This window comes from Schistosoma haematobium, chromosome 2 (assembly GCF_000699445.3).
Source record: "Schistosoma haematobium chromosome 2, whole genome shotgun sequence".
Lineage (NCBI taxonomy): Eukaryota > Metazoa > Platyhelminthes > Trematoda > Strigeidida > Schistosomatidae > Schistosoma > Schistosoma haematobium.
The window spans coordinates 19523210-19549298 of NC_067197.1; the positions used below are offsets into that span (position 1 = coordinate 19523210).

The 26089-nt window shown below is 35.3% G+C and overlaps 2 protein-coding genes across 3 annotated transcripts; one reads left to right on the plus strand and one right to left on the minus strand.

Annotated features, from left to right (window-relative positions):
- The first annotated feature begins 597 nt into the window (after nucleotides 1-597).
- Nucleotides 598-3405, plus strand: EFCAB2 (Dynein regulatory complex protein 8). The gene is made up of 6 exons (XM_051214535.1): nucleotides 598-891; nucleotides 2701-2846; nucleotides 2884-2963; nucleotides 3003-3112; nucleotides 3147-3286; nucleotides 3323-3405. The coding sequence occupies exons 1-5, from the start codon at nucleotides 855-857 to the stop codon at nucleotides 3269-3271; spliced, it is 498 nt and encodes a 165-aa protein (XP_051067723.1). The 5' UTR covers nucleotides 598-854; the 3' UTR covers nucleotides 3272-3286; nucleotides 3323-3405.
- On the minus strand, nucleotides 3301-25238 carry SUPT6H_1 (Transcription elongation factor SPT6; the record flags this gene model as incomplete). Of its 2 annotated transcripts, XM_035732273.2 has the most annotated exons (16): nucleotides 25172-25238; nucleotides 23086-23557; nucleotides 21365-21584; nucleotides 19380-19876; nucleotides 19052-19344; nucleotides 18906-19017; nucleotides 18282-18824; nucleotides 16326-16568; nucleotides 13685-14026; nucleotides 13031-13552; nucleotides 9971-10245; nucleotides 7496-7850; nucleotides 7158-7379; nucleotides 6757-6987; nucleotides 5108-5329; nucleotides 3654-3920 (listed from the first exon to the last, which is right to left on the minus strand). In XM_035732273.2, exons 2-16 carry the CDS (start codon nucleotides 23437-23439, stop codon nucleotides 3654-3656), a joined length of 4698 nt encoding a protein of 1565 aa, XP_035588192.1. In that variant the 5' UTR covers nucleotides 23440-23557; nucleotides 25172-25238. The 2 variants fall into 2 exon arrangements, with proteins under 2 accessions (XP_051067724.1, XP_035588192.1); XM_051214536.1 differs by having other exon boundaries at nucleotides 3301-3920; nucleotides 18906-19344.
- Nucleotides 25239-26089: the final 851 nt, after the last annotated feature.

A 26089-nucleotide genomic window follows, 5' to 3' on the forward strand; every position in this document is an offset into this window, starting at 1 on the left:
ACACTTTTTAGCAGCACTTACCTATGAAATGGCCTCAGTTAACAAGCTGTTTGCATCCGAGCAGAACTGCTGACAAAACCACACTCAACCAGTCTTACTAAATCGTTTGAAAACTGAAGGAGTCAGATTCGTGCAAACTACGTGGTACCGTCCTTTGCACTCAACACACTGCACCGGGTATCGACGACCCGGACATTGGCAAGTACCTTTCTTGCATTGCCAAGCCACCAAAAAGAGGTTTTCAAAAGCAAACCATATACAATAAGACCCAAAGACAAAGGTAAATCACGACCAAAAAAGTGGAAAACTGTAAGTTGTCAGAACCAAAATTGCTAATCAAATACAACAGAAACAAAGTACTCAAAAATACTGACGATAAATTACTTCGGAAACAAAAAGGATATTTTGACTGAAATTAATTCAGTTAAATGGTAGACAGTAGTCTTGATACGTAACAAACGATCATAACAAAATTTACTCAGTGAGGAAAAATACTGCTGTCCATTTTAAATAGCGCGTGTAGTTGACACTAGTTAATATCCACTTTCGTACTGATACCTAGATCGGCTCGCTTTTATGCGGCATGCTATAACACATTCAGTTTAGAATTTGAAAGTTCATGAGTCTGCAAATATATATCGAAGTCTTGGAACTTATTGAGGCTGAGTGGATACATTGACATCATTATGGACAACGTTAATAAATATTCAACTTTTATCTTTACACTCAGTAACGGTAGCTAATGAGTCAACTTGTTTGGACTGATTCGTCACAAAAGCTTGTTGAACTATCTACACTATTTCTGAATCAATGTACCGTTACCATGAGGAAACAAATTGCCGTCTTTTTAAATAATGGGACAACCGGAAACTCATGACAATATTCAGAATAGTACGAAACATAATTTTTCGACATCTGTGTAAAATATCATACTCTGAGCTGGCATATATTTATTTATAACTATTCGGAACCGCTTTTACTGTTTATTTAAGACCTTATCTGGTGAGGACCTCCTATTTTGTCCCCTTGCCGTAAATATAATATCTCTCAGAATAAATCCAAAGAATAGCAACTAGAAAGATGCCTTAACAAAACATCAAACCTTTTCCAGCTCTCTTCGACTATCTAAATTTGCAATCTGAGATGCGTTTGATTACCTAAGCTGCCAGCTTTGGGGAAATTTCTTCTCATTTCCCCAAACTGGACCAAATTTTCCCCAAAGTTGGCAGCTTGGGTACCTCTTTCAGAATCCTCTTCTCTCGAAAAGAACGTTTATACGATTCTGTTTTAATCTACACCTTAGATGTTGTTTTGCAATGAAATTCAAAAGCACATGCAGAGAAATTTGTATGAATGTTTTGGTGGTTATAAACATTAGGTCGTAGAATTTCAGTCTGAAACAACAATAGGTGCTATCGTTACTTCCATTGATAACTAGTGCTTTTACCCTTTAGACTCGAAAAAACATAAAGTTGTGTCTTTCCATAGTGAAAAGAGACCCAGATTTGGATCTTGGGGAATAGATTATTTGCTCTGCAGACCATCAAGCTTTAAAGCTTATTCAAGCATAATTTTCAAGGAGATTGAACAATAAGTCTCTATCTCTGTATATACATAAGCGTATCCGAAAAGTTGATGTATTTCAAACACGTTAAGTTCTTCGAAACAGATGGTGCAATTATAGAGCTTTCATTATCTTTTTGAGTAATACCTTTGGCCACTACTTTATAGAGTGAACAGCGTTAACAACTGAGGCTGTTGTGCACTAGTTACAAAGTGCCTACAAGTTCATGACTCATTTCAACATTTTCTCCTAACGAGTATGTGGGATTGAAACGGTAACTGTAGCATTTTGCATTGGCCGACAGTAATACCTATATTTTCTATCGCACATTTAAAATCTACAACTTATCTTGCTACCTAAAGGATTCCAGCTAGATGACCCATGTCTTTATGAATGGCTTAACCCCAGAATCAACAAGTACATGGAATGTTGTCTTTTCTCCATTTGGCCATTCTTGGTTCTACATCAGTTAACATAACCCAATTGAGTAGGTGATTTGGTGGGTTGATCATATGATTCCATCAACCCAAGTTTAAAAAAAAACCCAACGATCGCTTTGACTTCATTATTTAGGCATTTACTTTTGGTATCAGCGTTGTTAGTGAGACAGTCCCATCAAACGTGAGAAAAGCGTCAGAGATACAAGATTGAATATTTGTAATCTGCATATATCCTAAAGGCAATGGTTTATGAATAGTCATGGTACATACGATAACACCGAAACAAGTCACACCTGGGGCAATTATTCATTATCACACTAAAGAACAGTCAGATTAGTCTAGATTTGCACCTAAAGATTGACTACATCTTGTCGGAGTTATATGGTTGTGCAAATTACTTATAATTCGTTCTTTCGCTGATCTGAAATACTTTATGAAGATTTGTCTGTAGGATCGATGGGCATACAAAAGATTTAGGTCACACAGTGTAAAAAGGATCTATTAGATTGCATATTATTTGTTGTTCCTGGTTTACAAGTTTATCGATAGGACCGAAATCGTCTGTCTCACTGTTGAACTTTTACAACTTTAACGTGATAACATTTATGTCATTGTTTTAAACAGAGATCGGAATTGTTCAGAGGTAAGCAATTTAATATTATATTCATCACCACAATCTAAAACCCCCCATTTTAGATGATTTGGAGGCGAGAATAAGAGAGATTTTTGATCTATTTGACCACGAACGTAACAAAACAATAGATTTTAGAGAACTCGGGACAGTAATAAGAGCACTAGGTGGTGTTCCAACTGAAGCAGAAGTGATATCACTTGTTCGTGAGGTTAGTTTCCGAGCTACAAAGAACGCTAAAATGAAAGTTAGAAAACGACCCACCAAATGGTTATATTAATTATGACAAATTCCTCCCAGTGATGATGCAAGCAATGGAACAGAAAAGGTAAAGTAACAAATGACTGGTATGTTGAACCGCTTACAGATTCGAACCTGCGCCTGAAGAAGATTTATTGAAAGCCTTCTTAATCCTCGACTCAGAGAAGAAAGGATTCCTAAGTGCTGACGCTTTGGAATCTTATATGGTTTCTTCAGGTAAAGATAATGTTGTCGTAATATGTATTTTTAGGAGAACCATTTACAAAAGAGGAAATAGAGGAGATGCTCGCAGCCGCAACGGATTTATCAAAAGGGAAGATTATGTATCGCGACTTCGTAATACAGTTATCGACATTTGATGATAAGGACACCTAGTCTTCATGAAACAAGGTAGTTTACAGTGATATTTAATATTCTGGTAATCAGTTAACGTTTAACAGTTCTAAAGGAAAATACGAATATTTGTTAGTTGTACATCTTGTATCAAAATATATAAATTCAACTTCGTCTATTTAATTTTTTTGTACTCATTTTAATTCAGTTGTACATATACGAAAAAACAATACGGTAACATTGTGGAAAGTTGTGAACATTACTTAGGGATATTTACAAGTGTTAATATTTCGTAATAAAAACTAAAAGTTGAAATAGGTCAAGCTTTAAGTGGGATTTTGATAAAAATTAATATTTATGTGAAACTGAATTCAGGAATAAAGAAATGTAGACTAGAAACAAAGTATCCTGAGAATAGACCGATTTAACCGCGATAGTAATTTACAGCGTCATTATAGTGTTCTTTGAACCAAGTAATCATTCGGTCGAGAGTTGGGAATATTAACTGGCGAAACTTGAAACCTTCGGGTCGTGTGCTAAATAATTCAAAATGTGGATTCTTATTGGGTAAATACGCAAGAATGAAATAACCGGGACGTTCTTTTGTTGAACTCAAAAAATAAGGAATGCGATCCGGATTAAGGCTCTTTTCATGTTGAAGTAAAGCATTTAGGTGAGCACGATCACCACCCTGAGAATAAAATAAACAGAATATATGAATAGGCAAAATGTTAAGGTAGATATACTGTGCAAGTTACAAAACCTAAAAATAAGTTCATGCAAAAAAAATTTTGATTTTAAATAAGCTAATTATATAAGTTTGATATTAATGAAAAAACACTTAACAAGATTTTATTTACCCTAAAATCGGTCTCGCCACAGGTTGAGCAATGACTACATACAACCGATAACTTCAAGGTAAATATAATAAATCACAAGTCTAGTAACCAAACCAGTCAATCCATAACCACAGAATCGAACACAACCATGTAAATGGCTCCTGAGTTTGTGGGGCTAAGGTTAAGTGACGAATCCTAATGATACAATTTGCTCAATGGAGTGAATTTTAGTTTTATAACGGAAAAACCATTAAAGCTATTCATATAACAGTTTACATAATGCGAAATCTCGTTATTTCTGATTTTTTACGTTCACCAATTATCCACGATGAAATTTGGTTATCATATGGACAGGACAATATATATATATATATATATATATATATATATATATATATATATATATATATATCAGTCGGTCAGCTACAACGTAGGACCAGGCACATATATGCATCGGTCCAAGTTGCCATACCTCATTAACACAACACGATGAACACCGGATTCATAAAAGTAGTTAATTCAGAGGTGACAATATATAAAAGAAAGATTGCATATAAGGATATAGTACAGGAAGAAAGAATTAGTTCGTAGAAAGAAAGATAAGAAGCGATTATAATCTTTTAGTTTAAGGGAATACAGAGAGTATATACACCTACGCCATTGTGATCGATTCTGAGCCATGTCACTAAGAGTCTCCAACCAGTGGTTACGATAGTCATATATATATACATGATAATGAGACAGATCCGCACTCATCACAGTAGATATTAATGTTGCGAATTGACTGAGGGTAGAAAACGAGGGCTGTTTGATTACGTCTGTGATTAAATGATATCACATTTGTTGTCACTCACATAAGCCTTAAATTCAAAACAACATACGATGATGGATGCGCATTGTTAAGAAGTATCAGACCAAGACAAAGTAGCTGTGAAATGCCGCTTGCGTTTCGAACAGTTAAATAAACAAGCCTTTGCAAGAAATTATTGGAATACATATGCACTTCCTAATAAGTAAAATATTAGCGAAACCAACTTACCGAAGAATCACGGTAATATTTGTAGGTCATTACATCACGAACAAGAGACGCCATGGGTTGCACATGACGTGCCACAATTTCATCTAAGTCTTCAAATTCTTCATCACCAATAATTAAAAGTTTTCCCAGTGAAAAACTATTCGATTTTTCCTTTTCGGAAACATCAATATGTTGCATAATTCCGTCATCTATCTTCCAGCTTACAGTCAGATGATCCGTTCCCTACAAATGGTGAAGTGTACATATTGTGATAGATGTATAACAAAGACAGCAAACAACTTTAAATCCTTTAATCACTTACATATGTCCTTCTAATTGAAGAAAACTTTCTGTATAGAGCTGCTATATGTGGATAGATGCATAAATGACTGTAATACAAAAGTCTTTCCGACTCAATGTCGTGATAATTGACGATTTTTAATTTATTTTATAAACTAGTTTGAATCTTAGCGTAGATATTACGAACAAGATTATCTTTAGATCCCTAAATTTTAGTGATTTAAGCATACGATTCTTAATTATTATTACAATTATAAGCTCAATACATCGATACATGTACACCGGTATTGGCATCACTGAAGTTCACAAAGTACGTGTGGATTAATGTTTAGTACGCTAGTTTAAACTTGGTAAGTAATTTATGGTTAAAGATTGACTTATGTATACGAAATGGGATCTAGGACAGCGTTTGTACACGTGGATGGATCCTAATCTCAATTTTAAACCCACATATTCCCACAATGTATTCTCCTTAAAATAGATAACGCAGACGTTGTATCGACTTCTAGATTGAACTTTACGTAAACTTTACAAAAACACCGTATGTATTTTATTGTAGAAAGGATGTGTTTGACTCCTACTAGAATACTGTACTTTTATTGTGAGTAGTGTTCCTACTAAAGACAAGCTTTACGCTTCGTATTCTTAGGAGTAACTGTACCTTAAACTACAAATCCAGATGTAATAAGCTAGAACTTAACAATTTTCGGAAGCGGTACTTTAACTAAATCTAATCCCATTTTATCCAATATATTAAAATAAATTATCTTTTGCACTCAATAATACAATCTAATTCCCAAAATCCTCAAGTTACAGTAATCGTAACTCAATATCAAAAGTGTAGATTTTCCCATCAGAAATCCACTCATTTAAATTAGTTTACAAGTACACATCCTGGGATCTGGAAGGATTCGCCACAATCGATATTATGTAACAGTTCACTGGTGAAATTGTAGAGACATTATATGCATATTATTGTTAGGATTAAGCCTTTAACAAAATATCCTTTTACACTGATATTTGACGTTTTACTGCAGCTAAACTAAAAACCCCTCACCAAAGAAATTACCGTTGGTTACTCACAACCTCACTCTATCCGTTTCATGCACTTCGTTATTGTAGTACCAACTTGATCATCCCAGAAAATCGGTGTGTATTAAGTAATCATATTTTAGAGTACATATTTTACTAATTGTGAATTACCGACGGTAAGAGAGATACTACTTCCGGGGATAGTAGATACTCAACAACTTGAAATCCCATCATGCATAGAAATAAGTAGGTCTTTATTCATCCTATTCACTTATTGCAAATATAAAAACTTTAGATTTACGAAATTGAGAGTAACGTAATACATTACTATCATCTACCTTTCTACTTGGACGAATAATAATTGCACCAGGCTCTAATTCCGGCTCCATTGCAGCCAACTGATCATAGCTAATATTTTTAAAATATGGATGAAATATCAAACGAGACATGTATGGATTAGTTTTAGCCTTAGCTTTAGCCATTGCCTCCGCTTCAGAACGTAGATCTTTTTCTTCTTTTTCAAAATCATAAAAAGCATCTTGACGTGGACGCCATATATGACGTTCATCCTATAAAAATATGAAACAAATTGAAGTAATTTTTGAGGAAAACCTTATTAAACCATAAAAATGTAGGATTTTGCAAAAACTATTTTAGTAAAAAATGCTTTTATCTGAAACATAAACATATTCTAATACTACCTGAGAAATTCAACACTTAAATATTCGCTGAAATATACCTTCAATTCCGCTGACTTGCAAGTGAGCTCCACATTAAATCTTGTTATGTCGATTTTAGTTACCCGACATTGTACAAGAGAACCCGGTTGAGTTCGTTCAAATAATTTATCTGGGGAATCCATAAACTTTAATGGTATAAATCCATCAATTCCATTGTCTAATTGAACTCTTAATCCAACTGGTTGCCCAGGACATTCATTATTATCAAAATGACTCCAAACCTAAAAAATAAATAACAAAACCAACGACTAAGAAATTGTACAAATCAAACTGATATGTAATGAAAATATCTAAAGTTAAGTACACATATAAGTAAAAATTTGATTGAAAACATTACGTGATTGAGTAGTTGGAAGTTATCTTGTTGACAAAATGGGCACATCCATAAACCATTAATTTCGTTTTTAGTTGGATTTGCATTGTCTAATTGTTCAGGCCGTGGTCGTCTAGTAGCAACAGATAACACACGACATTCAACTAAACGACCAACATGTAAAGTTTCAGGTGTCTCATGTGTGACCATACTGAAAATACTTTCTGGATTAGCAGATTGATATGCTTCTCGATAGTCTCGATAACGATTATTCAATTCTTTTCGAATATCATACAAGGTGATATGTTTATCTCCATGTTCTTGTCGTTTTAATTCTTCTGCGAAAGCATCTAAATCAAGTTCACGTAAACGTGCAGGGCTGAAATGCAATAGAAATATAAGAAAACTCTGCACAACCAAATCGGTAAATAAATTGTTTAACACAAGTGATGGAGACTATGCTAGATTGACAGTGGAAACAATAAAAATGACATATTTTCATGAACCAAGAAATACGTTAAAACATGATAAATACAACTAGAAATGAAAAGTCAAGAGCTGAATGATAATATCAAAGCACATAACATTGACTTGAGGATTGCTTCATCTTCTATATTTATCTTATTACTTTATTTGAACACATAAATATTGGTACAAGAGGGCACCAAATATATATGTGCCACACAAAGTGAGAATCCGGAGAGAAAAAAAGAAAAAAAGAACAATAACGAACAGATTAGTGTAAGATAGTGCAGTAGTAATAAAACTAATAATAATAGTGATGATGAGGGAAACGGAAAAGTAAAATCAGAAGAAATCTTTCAGTTAAGGAAGAAACAACCACTTTTTATGAAGAAAGTAAAAGAAGGTTACAGCAGGATCGCCACTGGCTTCTATTCTGAGCCATATCTCATAACGTCTCTAGCCACTGTGTTGCACCATCTCTCGGACCCCAGTCAGGGAGTCGTGAATAACCAACACAGGCCAGCCCTTTGCAGCTTTCTTTCATACCACGACACCATGCCATACACTAACCACCTCTCCAATTTGTCCAACCAGTCCCAGCGTCGGCAAATAATGCACAACGTGGAATTCTCTGGGACGACATTCGTAGAATATGTCCAAGCCACCGAAGTCGGTGTTTCAAGATGGTGACACCAATTGCATTATCATCTCTGTGCCCGAACACATGATGCCGAACCTCTGCATTACTATGGTGGAAACTCGGTTCTACCTAAACGTTTTCGAGTCACTACCTGGTTGAAAATTGTATGCTACCACCAAATACGAATACTGAAGCAGTTTTTCTGAAACGACGTGCATCTTCCATAACACGTGTATGTTTTGTGTGCAGAAATTTATTTTTTTATTAGTGAACTAATGAGTGCTAAGCAGACATTCAATATCCTTGTATCATAAAAATAAACATCTTACCTTTGTATGTTTGATAATTAGAAGCTAAACAATAAATGTATCAGTGCTATATTGATTAAAATAGTTATACTGCTACCCATTGGCAAACAAAAGCTAATAGATATGCATGACTGATATGCCTTGAAATAACGTCAAAAACTCGTGGCGTCTTTTGGTACCTGGATACTACAATTCCTCTTTTTCTTCTAGCCACTGTTACACCAGAAGACAAATCTCATAAAGTAGGTTTATTGGGACAAACCAAAGAAGACTGATTTTCAGGTAAGCAACACAGATGTATAAATACGTGTACAACGGAAATTGGAGAAACATTTAGGAGACTAAAAGAGCCAAAGACCAACAAGAAAATAGCATCTTTAAAAATAAAGAATAGCTTCTATGGGAGGTTGAGGTTACCACCAATGTTCAGCACGTACATCATACACAATAATTTCGATCATTTTTCTAATTTTATCCAGCATGTTGAACTACATTATAACGGGTATTATCATAGCAAATATCTAAAGATAACGTCAGTCTACAGGAGGTCTTGCAGTGAAAAAACAGAAATTTAGACTCACAAGACAAAAATGACGAAATAATAAGCGAATAAGAGATTTCTTTAGGATCTAACATTCCCATTAGTGAAATGTGGATAAAAAATCAAGTCAGTATTTCAAAACTCATGCGTTTTGTAGAATTTATGAATATATATATCCATACCGAAAGTAAGTGAAAAAGCAATTCACTAAATCGCTAAACACTAATCAGGAGAAAGACTTTATTATTAAATAGCGACTCTATACTGAAGCTGAATTTACTAACAGCTTTTAATCAACAACTTATATTGAAATTAAACCCATTTTAATACAGAAAATTGCAAATTCGTATACTGATCTGACGAATTGAAGTTAAACTTGGTCGTACAACAAAAATGAGCGTGGAAACAGTCAAAGAAATAAGAATCAACTCTTTGTTTGTTTTTCGGATCAACTAACATTAAATATGATGGTCAAGTTAATGGTATTAGAGTAGTACTATTATCCAAAGAAGTAAACATTTTACAATTTGAGTAAAAATATGTACCTGTGTACTATCTCTTCCAACGCAACTGTTGGATCACATTCCTCAGTATCATCATATTCCAGAGCATCGACAGCCATTTTTTTCGCTAAATCATAACTTTCAGGATGCACTCTAGTAGAATCCAGTAAATCTACATCATCTGCATCTAAATCACGTACCGATGAAGTATCAATTTTGATGAAACCAGCACAATTAATCACAACCCGTGGACCAAATTCAATCATTGTTACTAACTGCATACGATTGGTTAGATGAGTTTTTTTATGCTTTAGAATCTATAATGAAACGGAACAAAATATAATGTCGACGATTAAAATCTCCAAAACAACAGTAAAAGTTTCAAACAACCTTGAAAATGAAATAAATCCTGATTTAGAAAATATTTATAAGACCAAGGTCAGCTTTTACATAGAAACAGTGCCTCGATAATTATTGAATATTTTGATTATTTTACATTGTAATATGAAATATAGACATAATTACGAGTTCCTAGCTGAAAATTACAAATAAATCTAAAAAAAAGTAACATTTAGTAACCAAGTTTAATACAATCGCCTTTAGACTAAACCCTTTCTGTGATAGCCAGATATATCATAAGGCTCCCTAAACCAAAAGATTTGTCATGAAACCTAAAAGCCAAAAAGCAAGTGCTTTAAAAGTTAAGCTCACACCTTAAATATATAAATCCTTCAGCTTGCACATAACTTGTTACTGAAAAATGCTACTAGACGTATAAAACATTGGAAACCAAAGGATAAGTGGTTTTGAAAACATCACCGTTATGAGATGTGATCACTGTGTGAGAAGCACAATGATATTTTTTCATTCATAAAATGACAATAGTAGTGTATTTTACGTGAAAAAACAGTACTGCAAGAAATACTAATAAAATACAAAGGGTTTATTACGGAAACGGTAATAACATGGACAAATATATCATTCGTAAAGTGCCCCATCATTTGAAATCCTTATATGGGACAGAAAATGTCAACTAATCTATTACCAGAACCAGGTAAGTCGTTATCAACGTAAAGCCAGATACTAAATTTGGGTCGGCCAAACTCGCCACATCACATTAGCGCGATAAGATAAAAACACCAAGACAAATACAGAAAGAGAAATAATGTAATAGTAATGATAAGGAGAAAGACTGAGCATTGGAAATACGGTTCGAAAAGACGTAGTGGACAGGTGTGTACGAAAATAATCAGAACTTGAAAAAGGAGAATGGATCTCCAAAAATCCATTTGAATTAATTGACACATGAGACTCGTTTTGACTGATTATGGGGTGGAGAAAATGGCTCAGTTGTGGTTAGTTCAATATATTTTCGTGTAATGACCCCTATTATAGGTCGATAATATGAACTTAGAGACTAAAAATATCACGGTATGTATAGTTCTTACTTGACTGAAAATAAGCGGTTAGTCTGATTCTAGTTACAAAGCAATTGACCTATGTTAAAAACAGATTCAACGATGAATAGAGCATGCTGAAAAGATGCTCAGATGAGCAGTAACGACCCGCTGATTTTTAATTATACGGTCACAATTTTAAATGAAATATTAGCATTATTCACACAACATTTACAGATACTGAAAAATTCAAGTACGGAAAAGTAGTTGATCTAATGGACTATAGCGACTCACGTGCAAATGGGTTTATTCTCATTTAACTCAGTTAAGCCCTTTTGCCAACTTATTTAGCGGACAAAGCCATCCGTACTATAACAATTTATTGTACCCTTATTATTTTGTGCTTGCATGAAATACGTATGCTTGAATATTGATTACTGCCTACGCATTTATTCACTCTGCTAGTCTTACTACTAACCGCTTATTCGATTCGATTACCCATTCATTTCACATGGTATGTATATGTCCATGTTATTCATATTGAACACTCACTCACTCACTCACTCACTCACTCGCTTACTCACTCATTCGCTCACACGCTCTCCTCACGCTCTTGCTCTGGCCATCGCTCGCTTGCTTGCCTTTCGGCACAACTCTTCTATGCTTATTTAACGCATTTGTACATTTGGATATATGTGTGTGGTCTCGCAATAAACGTAATCAACACTTCGTATTTGCCTTCTGATTATTATACCGTTGGGGCGTTATACAGAACGGTTAGCAAGACGAATTGTATACGATGTTAAGGATTATATCGGATACCGACCACCACAGGTCTCTCTATATATATTTCTACGAACAAATCAGTATTAGTTAGCTAAGATACAAGGACTAAACAGTCTTTCCAAGTGGATATCGATCATTCAAGCTTGTAAGAAAAAACACAGAAGCTCCTAGTTGACAAACATAAACGAACTAACTAGGATAAAGCAGTCTCGTTAATCAGAGAACCAACAATCATTTTGACGGTGGACTGATCCTGGAGAACAATAAACCAAAAAGGGACCAGGTAGATAAAATAGTTCAGATCTTCCCTTGCCTCCAGATTCAGGAACACACGTAACCTTGATATAATTGTACACTATTCAATAAACGCTTACCTACATTTACCAAAATGCACAAAAATATATATCATACTGCATGTAGGTCAGTTTTATCAGTCACAAGGAGTAGAAGATCTTAATATACTATGATGAAACATTTGAATACAGAATTGAATTAAGGGAACGATGAATTCTATGTCGAGCATAAGTTTCTGATCTATAATCTCTTTGAGCTAATTCGTCCATCTCTGTAGATAACTGTGGACGATCATAACAACGAGACTAAGTAGTTAGCTAACCAAGTATGAGAAATTCTAGCTATTTATTGACTTACATTCTAATTTATATCGTCAAAAAAGTGATGCACAGAGACCTATGTCGAAAGAACGAGAATATACAACTGATAAAACCTACTTCCTGGTATCAAGCAAACTGACAGACACAGATTGATGTGACACCTATTTCATGAATAGTTGTTCATATGACAAACTATCTCTTGACTCTCTTCACAATGAGTGGGCTTAATAAACAACATAGCCAGGATAAAAAGTTTGCTCGATGTAGCTTTTTATCATTAAAACTTGTTAGTTCGAAAAAATTACCTTTAGCATGTGTAGGCCCTTGCGAGGTCCAAGTCCTGAAATAAACTGAATAACTCCAGCAGAATGTGGGTGAGACAAACAACGATTCACATCAACTCCAACCTCGTTCACTCGATTAATGAATTCTATCTCTAATGCCCGAAGTAACATATCACGAGGAAGAGAATCTTGTAGTGGATGCCATCTGATACCAAGAATTTCATTCTCAATAGTTACTAGTTGAGCGAATTCAAATAAGGGGTCCTGCAGACGCCTTCCTAAAGAGATAGCTTGACGAAGAAGTAAAGGGTACGATATAGGTAAATCAAATGAGGCACGAGAAGAAAGAGCAAAAACAATAGAGAGTTCTGTTTCCATCAATTCAACATGAATACGGGGTAGACGTCTCTCATTCGCTAATTCGTTTACAAGATGTTGAATGTCTTCTTGCAAAAACAAGGCCTTTCTGCAATCGCACCCGATGACGCAAACTTGAGGTTTGTGTTTTACCATAAATGTTGAAAGGCGTTGCATATCTTCTTCCTAAATTTATAAATATATAAATAAAGAATCTCAATTACGTACATTTTTATGGCACAATGAGCTAAGATCACAGTAAATCACGAAACAAATAATTTTATTCATTATAGTATTCTAAAATATTTGAAATCGTACCTTAATTTTTTTCATTTCTTCTGGAGCACGACGAGATACCAAAAGACCATGGAAATGAAGAAAATCAACAACCTCACCATTACAGTCTAGTTGAACAGCAGTCACCATTGACTTCCGACTATCATCCTCGTTTTTTAGTGCAAGAGCCAAAACACGAGCTCCCTTTGGCCAAACAGCTCCACTAGAACGGGAATTAATGTCTCCGCTAGTATGAAAATCTGATTTGTGACGATTATTGACAAAAGAAGAAGCAGTTTCTTCTGTATCCATTTCATACGAACGATGTCCATCAGGAGGATAGGGACCTATCCGAAGGTAATTAAACAACTTTTTGGCACACATCTGCAATTTTAATCAGAAAGAGTACATAAACGATTAAGCATAAGATATAGGGATTTGAAAACAGAGTAGCATCATACTAATGGATCAAAAGACTTTTCCATAAAGCACTAAAATACATACATATAATACTAAACATGATTGCAAAATAAAGTCAACAAGATAAGCAAAATATGTTGATTGTTGATAGCGTGGCTGTGAGGTAGCATTATCATCTTAATTGTGTATAATAATCTTCAGTTAGCAACTTTTAAGACAGAAGTAATGTATAAGCCGACCACAATACAGAGTAGTTAAAATGCCTGGTACGGTCGAGGGTGAAAAGTCAACTCTCCCTTTCAAAATGCTCTCACGTGGCCATGCGTATACACAGCCACTGTCAGAGAAGTCCTACTCACTGCCCTTTCGCGGCATTACTGTTGTTTACGAAATTGGGAGAACGAAAAGCGAATATCCGACGCTTTAACTGGGTTGATGGATATAGAGGATTCACCTAGTGGAGTTGTAAAACCCTGATTCCAAACCAATGGTGCACATGGGCTGCAGTATCCTGAGAAAATAAATCGCGTATGAACATATTGTTGGTCACCGGCTACCATAGGACTAAATCTCCTAACGATGCTCCACTGCCTTGTGGATCAGACCTCTAGATTGAAGGCTCGGGAAGTGGCCCTCTAAGAAAACCACCTGCTTCTGTTTGGGCGTCCGGGCAGTATCTCAGCCCTTACACAAATCGAATGACTTATGTGGTACATATCTATCTGGTGCCTCCTTGTACCAATGTTTATGTGTTTAAATAAATAGATAATAACGTTTAAACGGCACAGAAGATAGTCCCTAAATATTATTTTAAAGTGAATAGTGAAAATACAGTCTGTTTGTTCGCTCAAGATTTCTTTTCAAAACTAAAGAGAGTTACACATTAACTAAAATTGAAAGAAATTTATCCATCTAGTTTATTAAATACAAGTTGTTTAATGATGACTCGAAGCATTTACTGTGTTACCAACTCACAACACTACCCAGTGTTCATTTTAAATAACTGATTGATGTTTATAATTTGATAAAATAAATAACGAATGAGTGGATTAGATAGGGGTGAAGAAAAGTCGCATTGAAACATCACATTAGTTTTCGAAGTCAGGGTTCTTGTATCAAATATGCAGACAGAGGTACAAGTTTCTTAATTGAAGTCCATGAGACAACGGTTGAATACTTTGATTGCTCTAGCTGAAAATCCATTTACTCTTTATCTGTACTCAAACCTTGGATTTTGGATCATTCAGTCTTTATTTTCACTTGTTTCTCTTACTTTTTGCATTTAATTTCGCACCACTATTGTGCTCATTAATTTTTCAGTTATTAAACGCTTTCCCCAGTTACGTTAAGAAATATTTATTAAACATTTTTTAAAATTTAATTCGACAGCTAAACATAAGTTCATATCATCGACAAAATGTGTGTAACAAAAAGACAGTAATCTGATACTAGCTTATGTTTAAGAAATCCAACGATAAATTAAACATGTGTTATAAAATGGTAGTTTTTTTAGGTGGTGGTAGTGGTGAGGAGGAGGAGGAGGAGATCGATATATACAAAACCCTCGTAAAAAAAACATTAAAATTGTTATCATAACATAAAAAGAACACATCAGTAACAATTTTTCGGAATAGATATTCACCGCTAATGGAATACAGGAACAATACTTCCTCCTATTTGGGAAACGTAAATTTGATGCGTCTGTATCCCAGTGTCAATGTTCAAACATTAACTTCTTATCCACCTAGCTGGTGTGTTTAAACAAACACTAACTTTTAAGACAGGTATGATATTTATATTACTATTGCTAACTATAAGAAGTATACCGTTGTTGATATTTGGGACAGAATTTTTTGACGAGTCTTTGTTGGGATATGTGCACCATGTGCGGATTGCCTCACCTTGTGACAAAACGATGCAGATTACACGGAATGCACATATGCTAACAAAGACTGATAAAAAACCTAATCCTGAATGTCAACAACGCAATAACTCAAGCCCTGACTAATCATGCTATTAATATCAAAATCCGTAGAGGAAATAATATTCAGAGTGTAACTGTGATGAAAGCAAGGGACAACCAACTAGCAAGTGAAAAGTTGAAACTTATTCCAGCTATCAATTTTGAATGACTGGGTAGTCTCGTTAATCTCACTTAGCTAATGAACATTCACATCATTCAGCTAGTTAATTATTACCTTAGTTCTTATATAACGAATGAATTAATATAAAATTTGCTAGCAGAATTTATTAAAGTACATACTCTCAGTACAGCTTGTTGACTTTCATTGAGTAACTTCTGTCGTAATTCACGTACAAGTCCAGGGAAAATAAATTCTTCAGCAGCCTGTTTAAGAACTAGATTACGTTGTTCATTCCATGCTTGAACCAATGAACTAAATTCGTCTTGATAAAAGAAACGTTGAAGCTCATCTACTAACGATAAACCTCGAATTTGTTCGGTTGGCACATGAATTTCATATTGCACTAGTTTGTCACGTTCAGCCTGAGTTCAAGTTAAAGTATAAAAAGTCAAGATAATTAAACACATCCAATAGTGAGTAGTTAAGCATCATGATATAAAATATCTCTCTCGAAAGTACCAGTCATAAATAAATTTTATGTTTTGAAGGTTTTGATGACCAGTTTAAATAATCTACAAATGTAAGTATTAAAATAACTGAGAGTTCTACTAGTAGTCCTAACTTTTATCTGCATAGAAAAATCTAACTATAAATTCTCTACTGAATATTATTTTTTAGTACATTAATGATTTTTAATTAAACATTTTAGAGATTTATATATTATTGTCTAGAAACGATTTCTCTGAATAAAAGATAACAGTTGTTAAAAATAATTCGATGGTTGATTGATTTATTGAAGATTACAGTTAAACATGAAAGTTAATCCATTGTTGTACCAGGAGATTAATGTAAACCGATATGTTCCGATTAAACTAAATAAACATCTGACAAGTACTATTCATTTACGCATCCTCAGAACGAGTAGTTATTTCATATAGGGGTTTGCATAATTTAATCATTACCTCATAATTAGTGGATAATAAGCTAATATATGTATAAAATACTTTCAACCATTCATCGAAACCGTATGTTGAAACTTTATCTTACAAATGAGGAGAGTTGAAGGTAACAATACGGCTAATTGCAAGTGACAATAAACGATGTTAAATCTTAATGCCTATGTGAAGAAAACTAGACAAATGTTTTCTAGTTTGTGTTTAAACTACTGAATAAGCTTCCCGATTGAAGGAACCGTTTCATTTATATTGAAAATAAGTACATTATGAAAATGATGTAAAAATACTCTCAACACAAGTAAACGTTCTAAAAACCTAATTAAGCATGTCAATATTACGCAACGAAATAGGCGGTAGTTGGACGTAAGTAAAACATCTACCAAACATCTTAACTAATGAGAATTTACTGCCTTACGAACCTATTTGGTATCTTTGCCTAGTATTCTATGCCGAACTTTAGCATTATTTACTCCGTTGTGTCACCATACGCCAACAATGGTTCGCAGACACTTAAGATCAAACACATGCAGAATGCATGTCTTCTACTTTCATAGACTATATTTCACAGCTATGGTGTAATACAGAACGGGTTGCTAAGCAGTATATTAACTCCTTAATAGAAACAGACATTTGCCCTACACCACGAGTGATGCAATTTTGTAAAAACCAAACGAGGTTTATGGATCCGTACCTACGTTGATGTGTTATTATAACTGATGTATGAGTGGGTTAAATGAGAACGAAAAACGTAAAACAGTCTGTTAATAATCCGTATTTTGCGTTGCGTTTTAATACCCCGAGTGATAGATTTCATAATACTTTTATGGCAAGTGTAATGAACCTTTCAACTTTTACGAGGCTAAATAGTTATATATCAATCATGATGAAGCGACGTTAGAAGAGTGAAAAAAAATATCATGTTGAAAAAAATACCACAAAATCGTACTCAAGAAGGGTAACATTTATATATGATTAATAATTAATTTCTAAAGTATTTAGTGGGAAGTATTAATGAAGTGGATAAATAATGACGGTGCGGTCAATAATTATATGAAGATCGATCAACTGATTGAGCCACAATTATAGTGAGATGGTTAACATAACTATGTCGTTAGTGAACCGAACGAAAATAGAGATTCGTGATATATATATATATTACACCTTTGTACGTGAACTTACATTATGTATGTGAAGGAAAAGTGCATTACCCATCAAATCAGCAACTGGTTTGTTAGAAAGATATTTAATTTGAAAAAGTGGATGAGACTCGTCTATATGTTTAGCCCCTCTCTCAGTAGGACGCATACTGATTACAGCTTGTAGATTAAACATTTGGCGCATCATTTTTCTAACAAGTGGCTCACGAGAAATTTCAAATGCAAGCATATAACGAGCTGCAGACAGTGCTAACTCAGAATTAGGAAACTGTGGGGACAGAAAGTCACCAGCTGCATCAATAGGTAACATAGGGCATTGGTCAACATCATGGCGAAGATACTGGTCCTGAACATTTTCAGCAAACTGAGACGCCGAAAGACCAAATCTTTGTACAAGATCACCTATACCAGCTCGTTTGGCCACCTCATATGAAGCAGTTGCACGAGCCTGTCTCTGACGAATAGATCGTCCAGTTATTGGGTCGATAGTTGTTGTAATCGGGATAGCTTTTTCAACATTTGTTTCATCGTATTCTTGTTCTTCAGATTGTTCCCCCTCGCCTCCCTGAAAAGTATTAAAAGGAATATGAAAACAAAATAATAAGTATCAAAAGGAGAAAAAATCGAAATCAAGTTTTCGACGTACCTTTTTCTGACGCGCATACCAACGGTTCATTGGTTCGACATATCCAGAAAAGTGAAGCAGATAATTCAACCGGACGTCGAACAGCTCCTCTAAAGAATCTGCGCTACGAGCACTAAAAACGGAATAGTGTTTAACACTTGACTAACCATGCAATTAATTTCAGTACCGAAGAACAATGTTTCTTTAGTGACCTGACCGCATCTTCTGTGGTGAGAGCCTCAAAATAATCTGACAAGCGTTGAAGAAGATTAATCATATTTCTTTTGCGTTGATGCAAAATGGTCCATTTTTCGTCCATTTGATATATTCTCCAAAGGTCTTTAATATTCAGGTCCTTTTCTATGCATTCTTTCCGGTAAAATGCAATAAAAGGGACCTCAAACAAAAACTCCCTCATAAGTTTTAAGGACTCGAGAATTTTAGGTATAACTCCAGGAGGCTAACAATAAAATAAGTAAGAAAATCTATGGATACCTTATATTCCGCATCTTCTTTGAAAGCATGACGATAGATCCACTCGGCTTCATCAGAAAGTTCCTGCAGATCTTGAGTATATGTTGCTGAACAGGAATCAATGTACTTAACGGGAACCTGACGAAGTTGAAAGCGTTCTGGAACATCAGTTTTTCGAATGCGTTCATCTGCCTGGCTGTAGTAGGCTCTCTCAAGATCACTAGGATCAAAAAGTTCGTAAACACGATCATCCATAACCAGATTCGAAGGTGCCCGGCGGTGTTTTGATCGTCTAGCTTTAGAGCCTTCCTCTTCGTCTGAATATTCATATTCTGACTCGTCACTGTAGTCATCGCCTCCAACCCGTGATTTTCGGAATGCTTCGAACTCCGATAAGTCAAAATCAACACCGAAAATATTTTGAGCTTGTTGGAGTGCTGCATCTTTATGTACTATACGCTTGGAAGGTCTTGTGGGTGGAGCACCCGTCCTATCATCCACGATAAAGTCTCCCATGTCTACATTATAAGAAGTGATAAGATAAACAAATCGGAAATACAGATAACTTCGCATTTGCCGCATACATATTAGAAGTAACTTAAAATCTTACCGAAATCTGTCTGATTGCTTAAACGAAAGATAAATGAAAAACAACCGAAAATAAAATGCTTTAATAATTTATGGCCTACAATTACTTGAGATTTTTTTAAATGGTGCATCTAATACCATTGAAAATCATAAGAGTAAGTAGTGTTGTCAGTAAATACTATTCAAGGAGCCAAATGAGTAATTGGCGAAAAGGTGGTATTCATATTTCAATCTAAACTAAATAATTGTTACTTTTCAATGCAAATTCATCTCCTAATGAATCTCTGAACTAGTACATTTACCTCACTTTAGTTCGCTCACATAAGAATTCAAATGATATTAGTAACGGCTTAGGTTAGTACAAAATCTCAACATAATAAACAGAAAGCAATAAAAAACACGGTGTTGAACGGAATTAACTGCTGCATGATACAACGAACGTAAATGTAGCCACTTAATCGTGAGTGACTCTGTTTTCTGTCGATGACTGTGATGTCAACTATTATTATAGCCCGAAAATTTCCATTCAAGCAACATACACTGCGTTACATTCAACTGATGTGGTCTGCATAGTTTTAGGCTAAGTAGTAAGAGAAACAGGTTGATCAAGGAGGTGATTAACTTTTAATGAAGTTTATGCCTCTTAATTGCTGAAGTCCAACAACACTGCTAGTTGGACAGAACTACCAATATTGAGACATTTAAGCGATCAGGTGGAAAGAGAATAACATTTAATGGGATGTATGTCAAGGAAGTGAATTTTAGCATAAGGTTAAATTAGCTGGGAGAAATGAATCACAATTGAAAACTGCTAGAATTTCGGCTTTCAATCCAAACGTATCCCTTTCTAAAAGGTGACTTGTACTTTTGTAATCACTTTCCTTTCAATGAGTTTTAGTAAATAATATTTTCGTGTTCTTTTATTTGTTTTATAGATAAACCGAGTCTAATCGAAACTACAACAGAGCAAACCTTATTATAAATATTAAGCCAGCTGTCGATAAAATGTCTCGCTTCTGCTGTGTGCGCTACCTATGTCGACAGATATAAGTAGTATGTAACCCCGATCGGAGGTGGAAACCCTGGCAACCGAAGGCTAAGAAGATCAAGTTGGAAAAAAACAGAAACGGAAATAGAAAGGAATTGTGACTCGGAAGAATCATACAGAATTTGAAGGGAAAATAACAGACTTTTGTAAATGAATTCTTCAATGTACGGTTTTCATATTTTACCAAGAGCTTCCGTAATTTTGTGCTAAAATATACTGGTTGCCCCCCACTCAGTGTTCGTTCACCACATTACTCTGTAATGAATCACACACTTTATTTATCATCCTAAACTTTAGGAAAATCTGCATTCGGGATACTGAGAATAAGTTCATTGCGAAACTCATCACACTATATATATATGATAATTACCGTCCTCATCTTCCTCCTCTTCTTCATCACCAACTGACACACCAAAATCAGTTGGCCTGCTACGAACAACTCTGTCTTCATCAAATTCTTCATCCTCGTCTTCAAAGATTTGACGTGCAATAGCTTCTCTTCCTCTATCCTCTTCATAGGTTGCTTTCTTGGATACAACTTCATCTTCATCTGCTTCATCGTCATCGTCAAGCACCAATCTTCGTTTTTTCTAAATAGAGTTCAATAATAATGAGAGCTTGTAAGGAAATAATATGTTAAAGTATTTAATTAATTTATGAACAAAGATGTAAAGTGAAAATTTTGTTATTAAGATATTGACACTCAGATAGATAATGACGGTATCTGACTATTTCGGCGTCCGAAATACATTATCATCAAAGACACCATAGCTTTTTTGATATATTAAACTCAGTGAATCTATCATGTGAGACAGACCGTCTTTGTGTAATAAGCAAAGGTAGATCACCTTTAAAGTGATCAAATTCAATAACGTGAGATTCTATACTACTCAAGTAAGTTAAATACAATTGTAAATAAATTAGGAGGAACTAAAACCCCAATAAACAGCACTGGCTTTCGTAAAATCAATGAGTGAAAACAACAGCGAATTCTGATAACCAGGATTATTCTAAGAGCTAAATATTTTAAATATCCTTTGGCTTCGAAATACATAAGTAGTGGTGATCACTACCTAGATTCTTGGGATGATTTAATATATTATGGTTTTAATTTGAAGATTTCCGGTTTTTTGTATGAACTACTATGCCGTCAGGAATCATAGAATCCCTGATAAAAGTAATCACAAAGTCTCTACTCAATATTATATCTGTTACAATACAGAATTCTCCGTCTACAATATTTCATCAAGTTCTTATACGTCACAAGACAATGTGCATATTTAGATGGCTAAATCTCTAACATGAAATACCTTTTACCACGTGGCTTGGAAATGTACTAACAATTTAAAATAACAGTGGCTGCCAGTAGCTTATTATTTCCAAGCATGTCATAATAATTTTAGGGTCAAAAAGAAGCTTTTGATACTTAGCTTCCTTAAAATATATATTACTTGCGTAATATTTGTTTCTAAATCAACGAAACTTAATTTTCAAACGACCTTTAGACGGTTTGGAGAGTACACAATTAGGTACAATTGAAGGGCTATCATAGACATCGAATATAACGGTTTTTATGAGATCGTCTTAAATATCTTATAAAGGACGAAAGGCGAACCATTTAGGTCTTTCACTAAGAAGTTAAGTGGTAGTAATGACAGAGACAAGCATGATAAAAAAAAGTTTTTATTTAACTGAGAAGTAAAAGATCAAGCACAAAGATCTAAAACAAATAACCATTAGCTCTAAGAACACAACTTTCGGCGCTTAACAAAGATAGTCGAGGAGCTTGGTTATCCTTTCTTTGTTAAGAACGGAACTGAGGTATTCACTATGCTGCCAGCCCAATACAGGCTGTATGACAGATCTCGGAGGCTCACATTCAGAATCTTAGTACGGTGGGATAAGTGATTTACCCCAATTGATTTAGAGCGTTTTAGGCATGGTAAAGGGGCAATATCATACATATTTGGTTTTTTCATAGCATTCCACTATTAAGTATGTCTAAAACTGGGTTACCAGATAAGATGCTCATCACAAACTGTCAGAATCAAGATAAATAGCCAGATAAACCTCTATACATGAAAAAATTACCTGTTTCTTCAAATTGATACCAACATTTTCTTGGATGAGTTGAAAATCATCATCATCCAAAGCGTCGTCGTCATCATCCTTGTCTCCTTCGTCCCCAACTTCCTCAGCATCATCTCCATCAGAGCCTTCGGATGCACCACCTTCGTCTTCTTCCTCATCCACAATCCAGCCTTCGCCTTCTTTCCGACAGATTTCTTCCTCATTAGCTAAATCTTCTTCTTCTTCGTCGCTATCACTGGAATCTGGATCATCGAGGGCAGGGCGCTTGTCCAGTTTCTTCTTCACTATATCGTCGTCATCCAAGTCGGAAAGTTCAGAGGCCTCAGAAGCTTCAGAGTCCAAAAGAGAAGACATAATCTGAGAAATGTGTCCTGCAACGGTTAGGTACTAATAAGCCTCCTTCTTGTCAGCAATTATGCCGCTAGGGCAGTTTGAAAGTGTGTTGCTATGGGGTTTTAGTTAGCACAGAAATCTGGAAGACGAAAGAAAAACTGGATTCAGTAACTAAATATATAAATAGATACAAGTGCAGTTATCACTGAAACGAGATGATAACTGTTTACAATACACATAAAAGAATTAGAAACAATGATATCCGACACTAACAGTATAAACATCTCAGATAAAACTGCAACAACCAAAAACTAGAAGGTTTGAAGTTAGCTTCTAGATATGAGGAGATATCCAAAGCATAAATGCGATCGCATGGAACAGAAAACATGAGCCGAAGATTTATTTAGCACAGAGTATATGTACATAGCAATAAATATTAGTCAACACTAACTCTAAGCGAATGAATGTCAGTCAGTCAGCTACACACCAGGTATTAGTGCTAGTGATACTACCCGGTTGCCCAAACTGAAATGAGTAGAGGAGAATTCGGACGTAGAACCTAGAGGCTGAAATTCGAATGCCTTTGCCACTAACCACCAGTCTACAACTGAGTGATTATAAAGGTAAGTAAGTAGAGAAAGGTATCAACTGTACTATCAATGTTAATCTGACCACAAAGTGTTATCCTAATGATTGAATGCTACTGAGAGGAGTTTAGATGTATAGATGTATATATATATGGATGTAAATATTCAACGACGTGATCACTAATGCATCCTACATATTAATCTAGTTGAGCGAAACGGACTTCACTTCCAAAGTGTAGCGACAATTTGTGACGCAACTATATAGGTGTTTATTGATTATTCTCTCAACAGAAATAATTGTCAGTTGGCTACGACTTGAATTTTGCGAGTTTCTAGCCTCCGCAAAATAAGATAGGTTAACGCCGGGAGTATTGGTAAGTGGTACATGAAGTATGTATCCTGGCCAAACTCGTTGTTTCTTTTGAAACTAGTTAACTAGTGTGGAACGCGAAGAGGGTTAACTAGATTGGGTTGTAAGTCGGTGGTGTGAAAAAAACAGCATGACGAATTGTTGTCCTTCGAGCTATAGATTGTAATAGGCATCCAGAATGTCTATATTACGGAATTATGTGGTCCCAAACGTTTCCTGAAACCTTAACACACAACACGGAGGCTGAAGATACTGCAGCAAACGTTACAAACGGGACATATTAGGTTCTTCTATCGATCTACATTTTGTTGCACAAGTCATCATAATTACTATTGATTGGTCACTGACTGATTAAGAATATCAAGTTTCCCAAATCCTTCGAGTGTTGAGATTACACCAATCAGGTTGTATTGGCCAATCAACTGTAGACATTTTACTGTTAAAATGGTTCCGCGAAGATTGCAGCTATGCTTCGCAGACGAATATCAACTGACGAATAACCTAGGTCACGTGTCTCCTATCGACAAACACCAAATGCTTGACATGTAGCTGTAGTATTAACTACATGCTATCACTTGGCTAAACTGGGAGGGCCTAAAATCGCAACTTCCGGAAAAATAAACTGATTAAGTTGATGAAAACGTGAGTAGAATGGGTCAGAAATCACAGGAATGTCATTGGTGTGTAAGAATTATCAAAGTTTACACATAACTGGATGGCCAAATGCTGGAAGTGAGATGAGACAACAACAAAAGTAATTAAATGACTGCTCAATAAACAGAAAAAGTGCACTTACATTAATTAAAGCGTTACAGAACAAAAACTCAAATTACCCCACCAAGGTCATTTGGTTTCAAATGGGCACAGAATAGTTGAGGCTTCACTCAGATAATTTTCAGATTTGTGTAGCAAGGGCAGAAGGCCTACAGCTTATATTATCTCTTTTCTAGCATGCTTCTGTCAGTGTCTAGTCTTCTCTTAAATTGGTGCGGACACCACTTTTTCCGGTAACAGGTTCCAAGAATTGATGGCTCGGTGTGAAAACCTGTGTGCCACGGGTATTTTGTTCGTTCTTAGCTTTTCTACTCACCTGCTATGTAATCTGAGATGTTCCGATCTTATGGGAAGGAAAAGGAGGTGATATATTAGGTCCGAAATCACTTCTTAGTATTCTATACATTAAAATCAGATCACCTCTTCACCTCGGATAGAACAGAGAAAAGAGGTCTAGCTTTTCAGGCCGCTCTTTGTATGGTAAATCCTGGAGCCCTGTACTTGCACGGATAACTGCCCTCTGTAATTTTACCAGGATATCTGAGTAGCCTTTTAAACAGGGGCTTGTAGCCTGAATTTAGTTTTCAAGCTTAGTTCTCACTAAGGTTGTGTATACTGCAGTGAACACAGTGGTATCTAACTTGGTGAATGTCCGTCTTAAAGCCCATATGGTTCTAGAACTTTCAGTTTCAACCTCGCTGCATTGGGCTGTGGTCTTAAGATCATGACTTGCTGGCACAGAAACTTCCCCTGTGATGTACTTATTTACCTTTGTATCCCAAAAATTCATGTAGGCACACATGGCCAGGTTGATAGGCGTCACCCATTTTTAGGCCATCTAATCACAATATCTGAGTCTGACTGAGGTGCGCGTGCGTCTCTTGTTATTCTTCGCCAGATTTTTTATATCATCAGCGTCTCGTAGCATTTGGAACTCAAC

Bases quoted from the DNA above. Each gene is read 5' to 3' on its own strand.
- EFCAB2 (XM_051214535.1), top strand. From the start codon at position 855: ATGGGACAACCGGAAACTCATGACAATATTCAGAATA. The intron at 892-2,700 runs GTACGAAACATA...CCCCCATTTTAG, and splicing joins TCATGACAATATTCAGAATA to ATGATTTGGAGGCGAGAATA. The intron at 2,847-2,883 runs GTTAGTTTCCGA...CTAAAATGAAAG, and splicing joins TGATATCACTTGTTCGTGAG to TTAGAAAACGACCCACCAAA.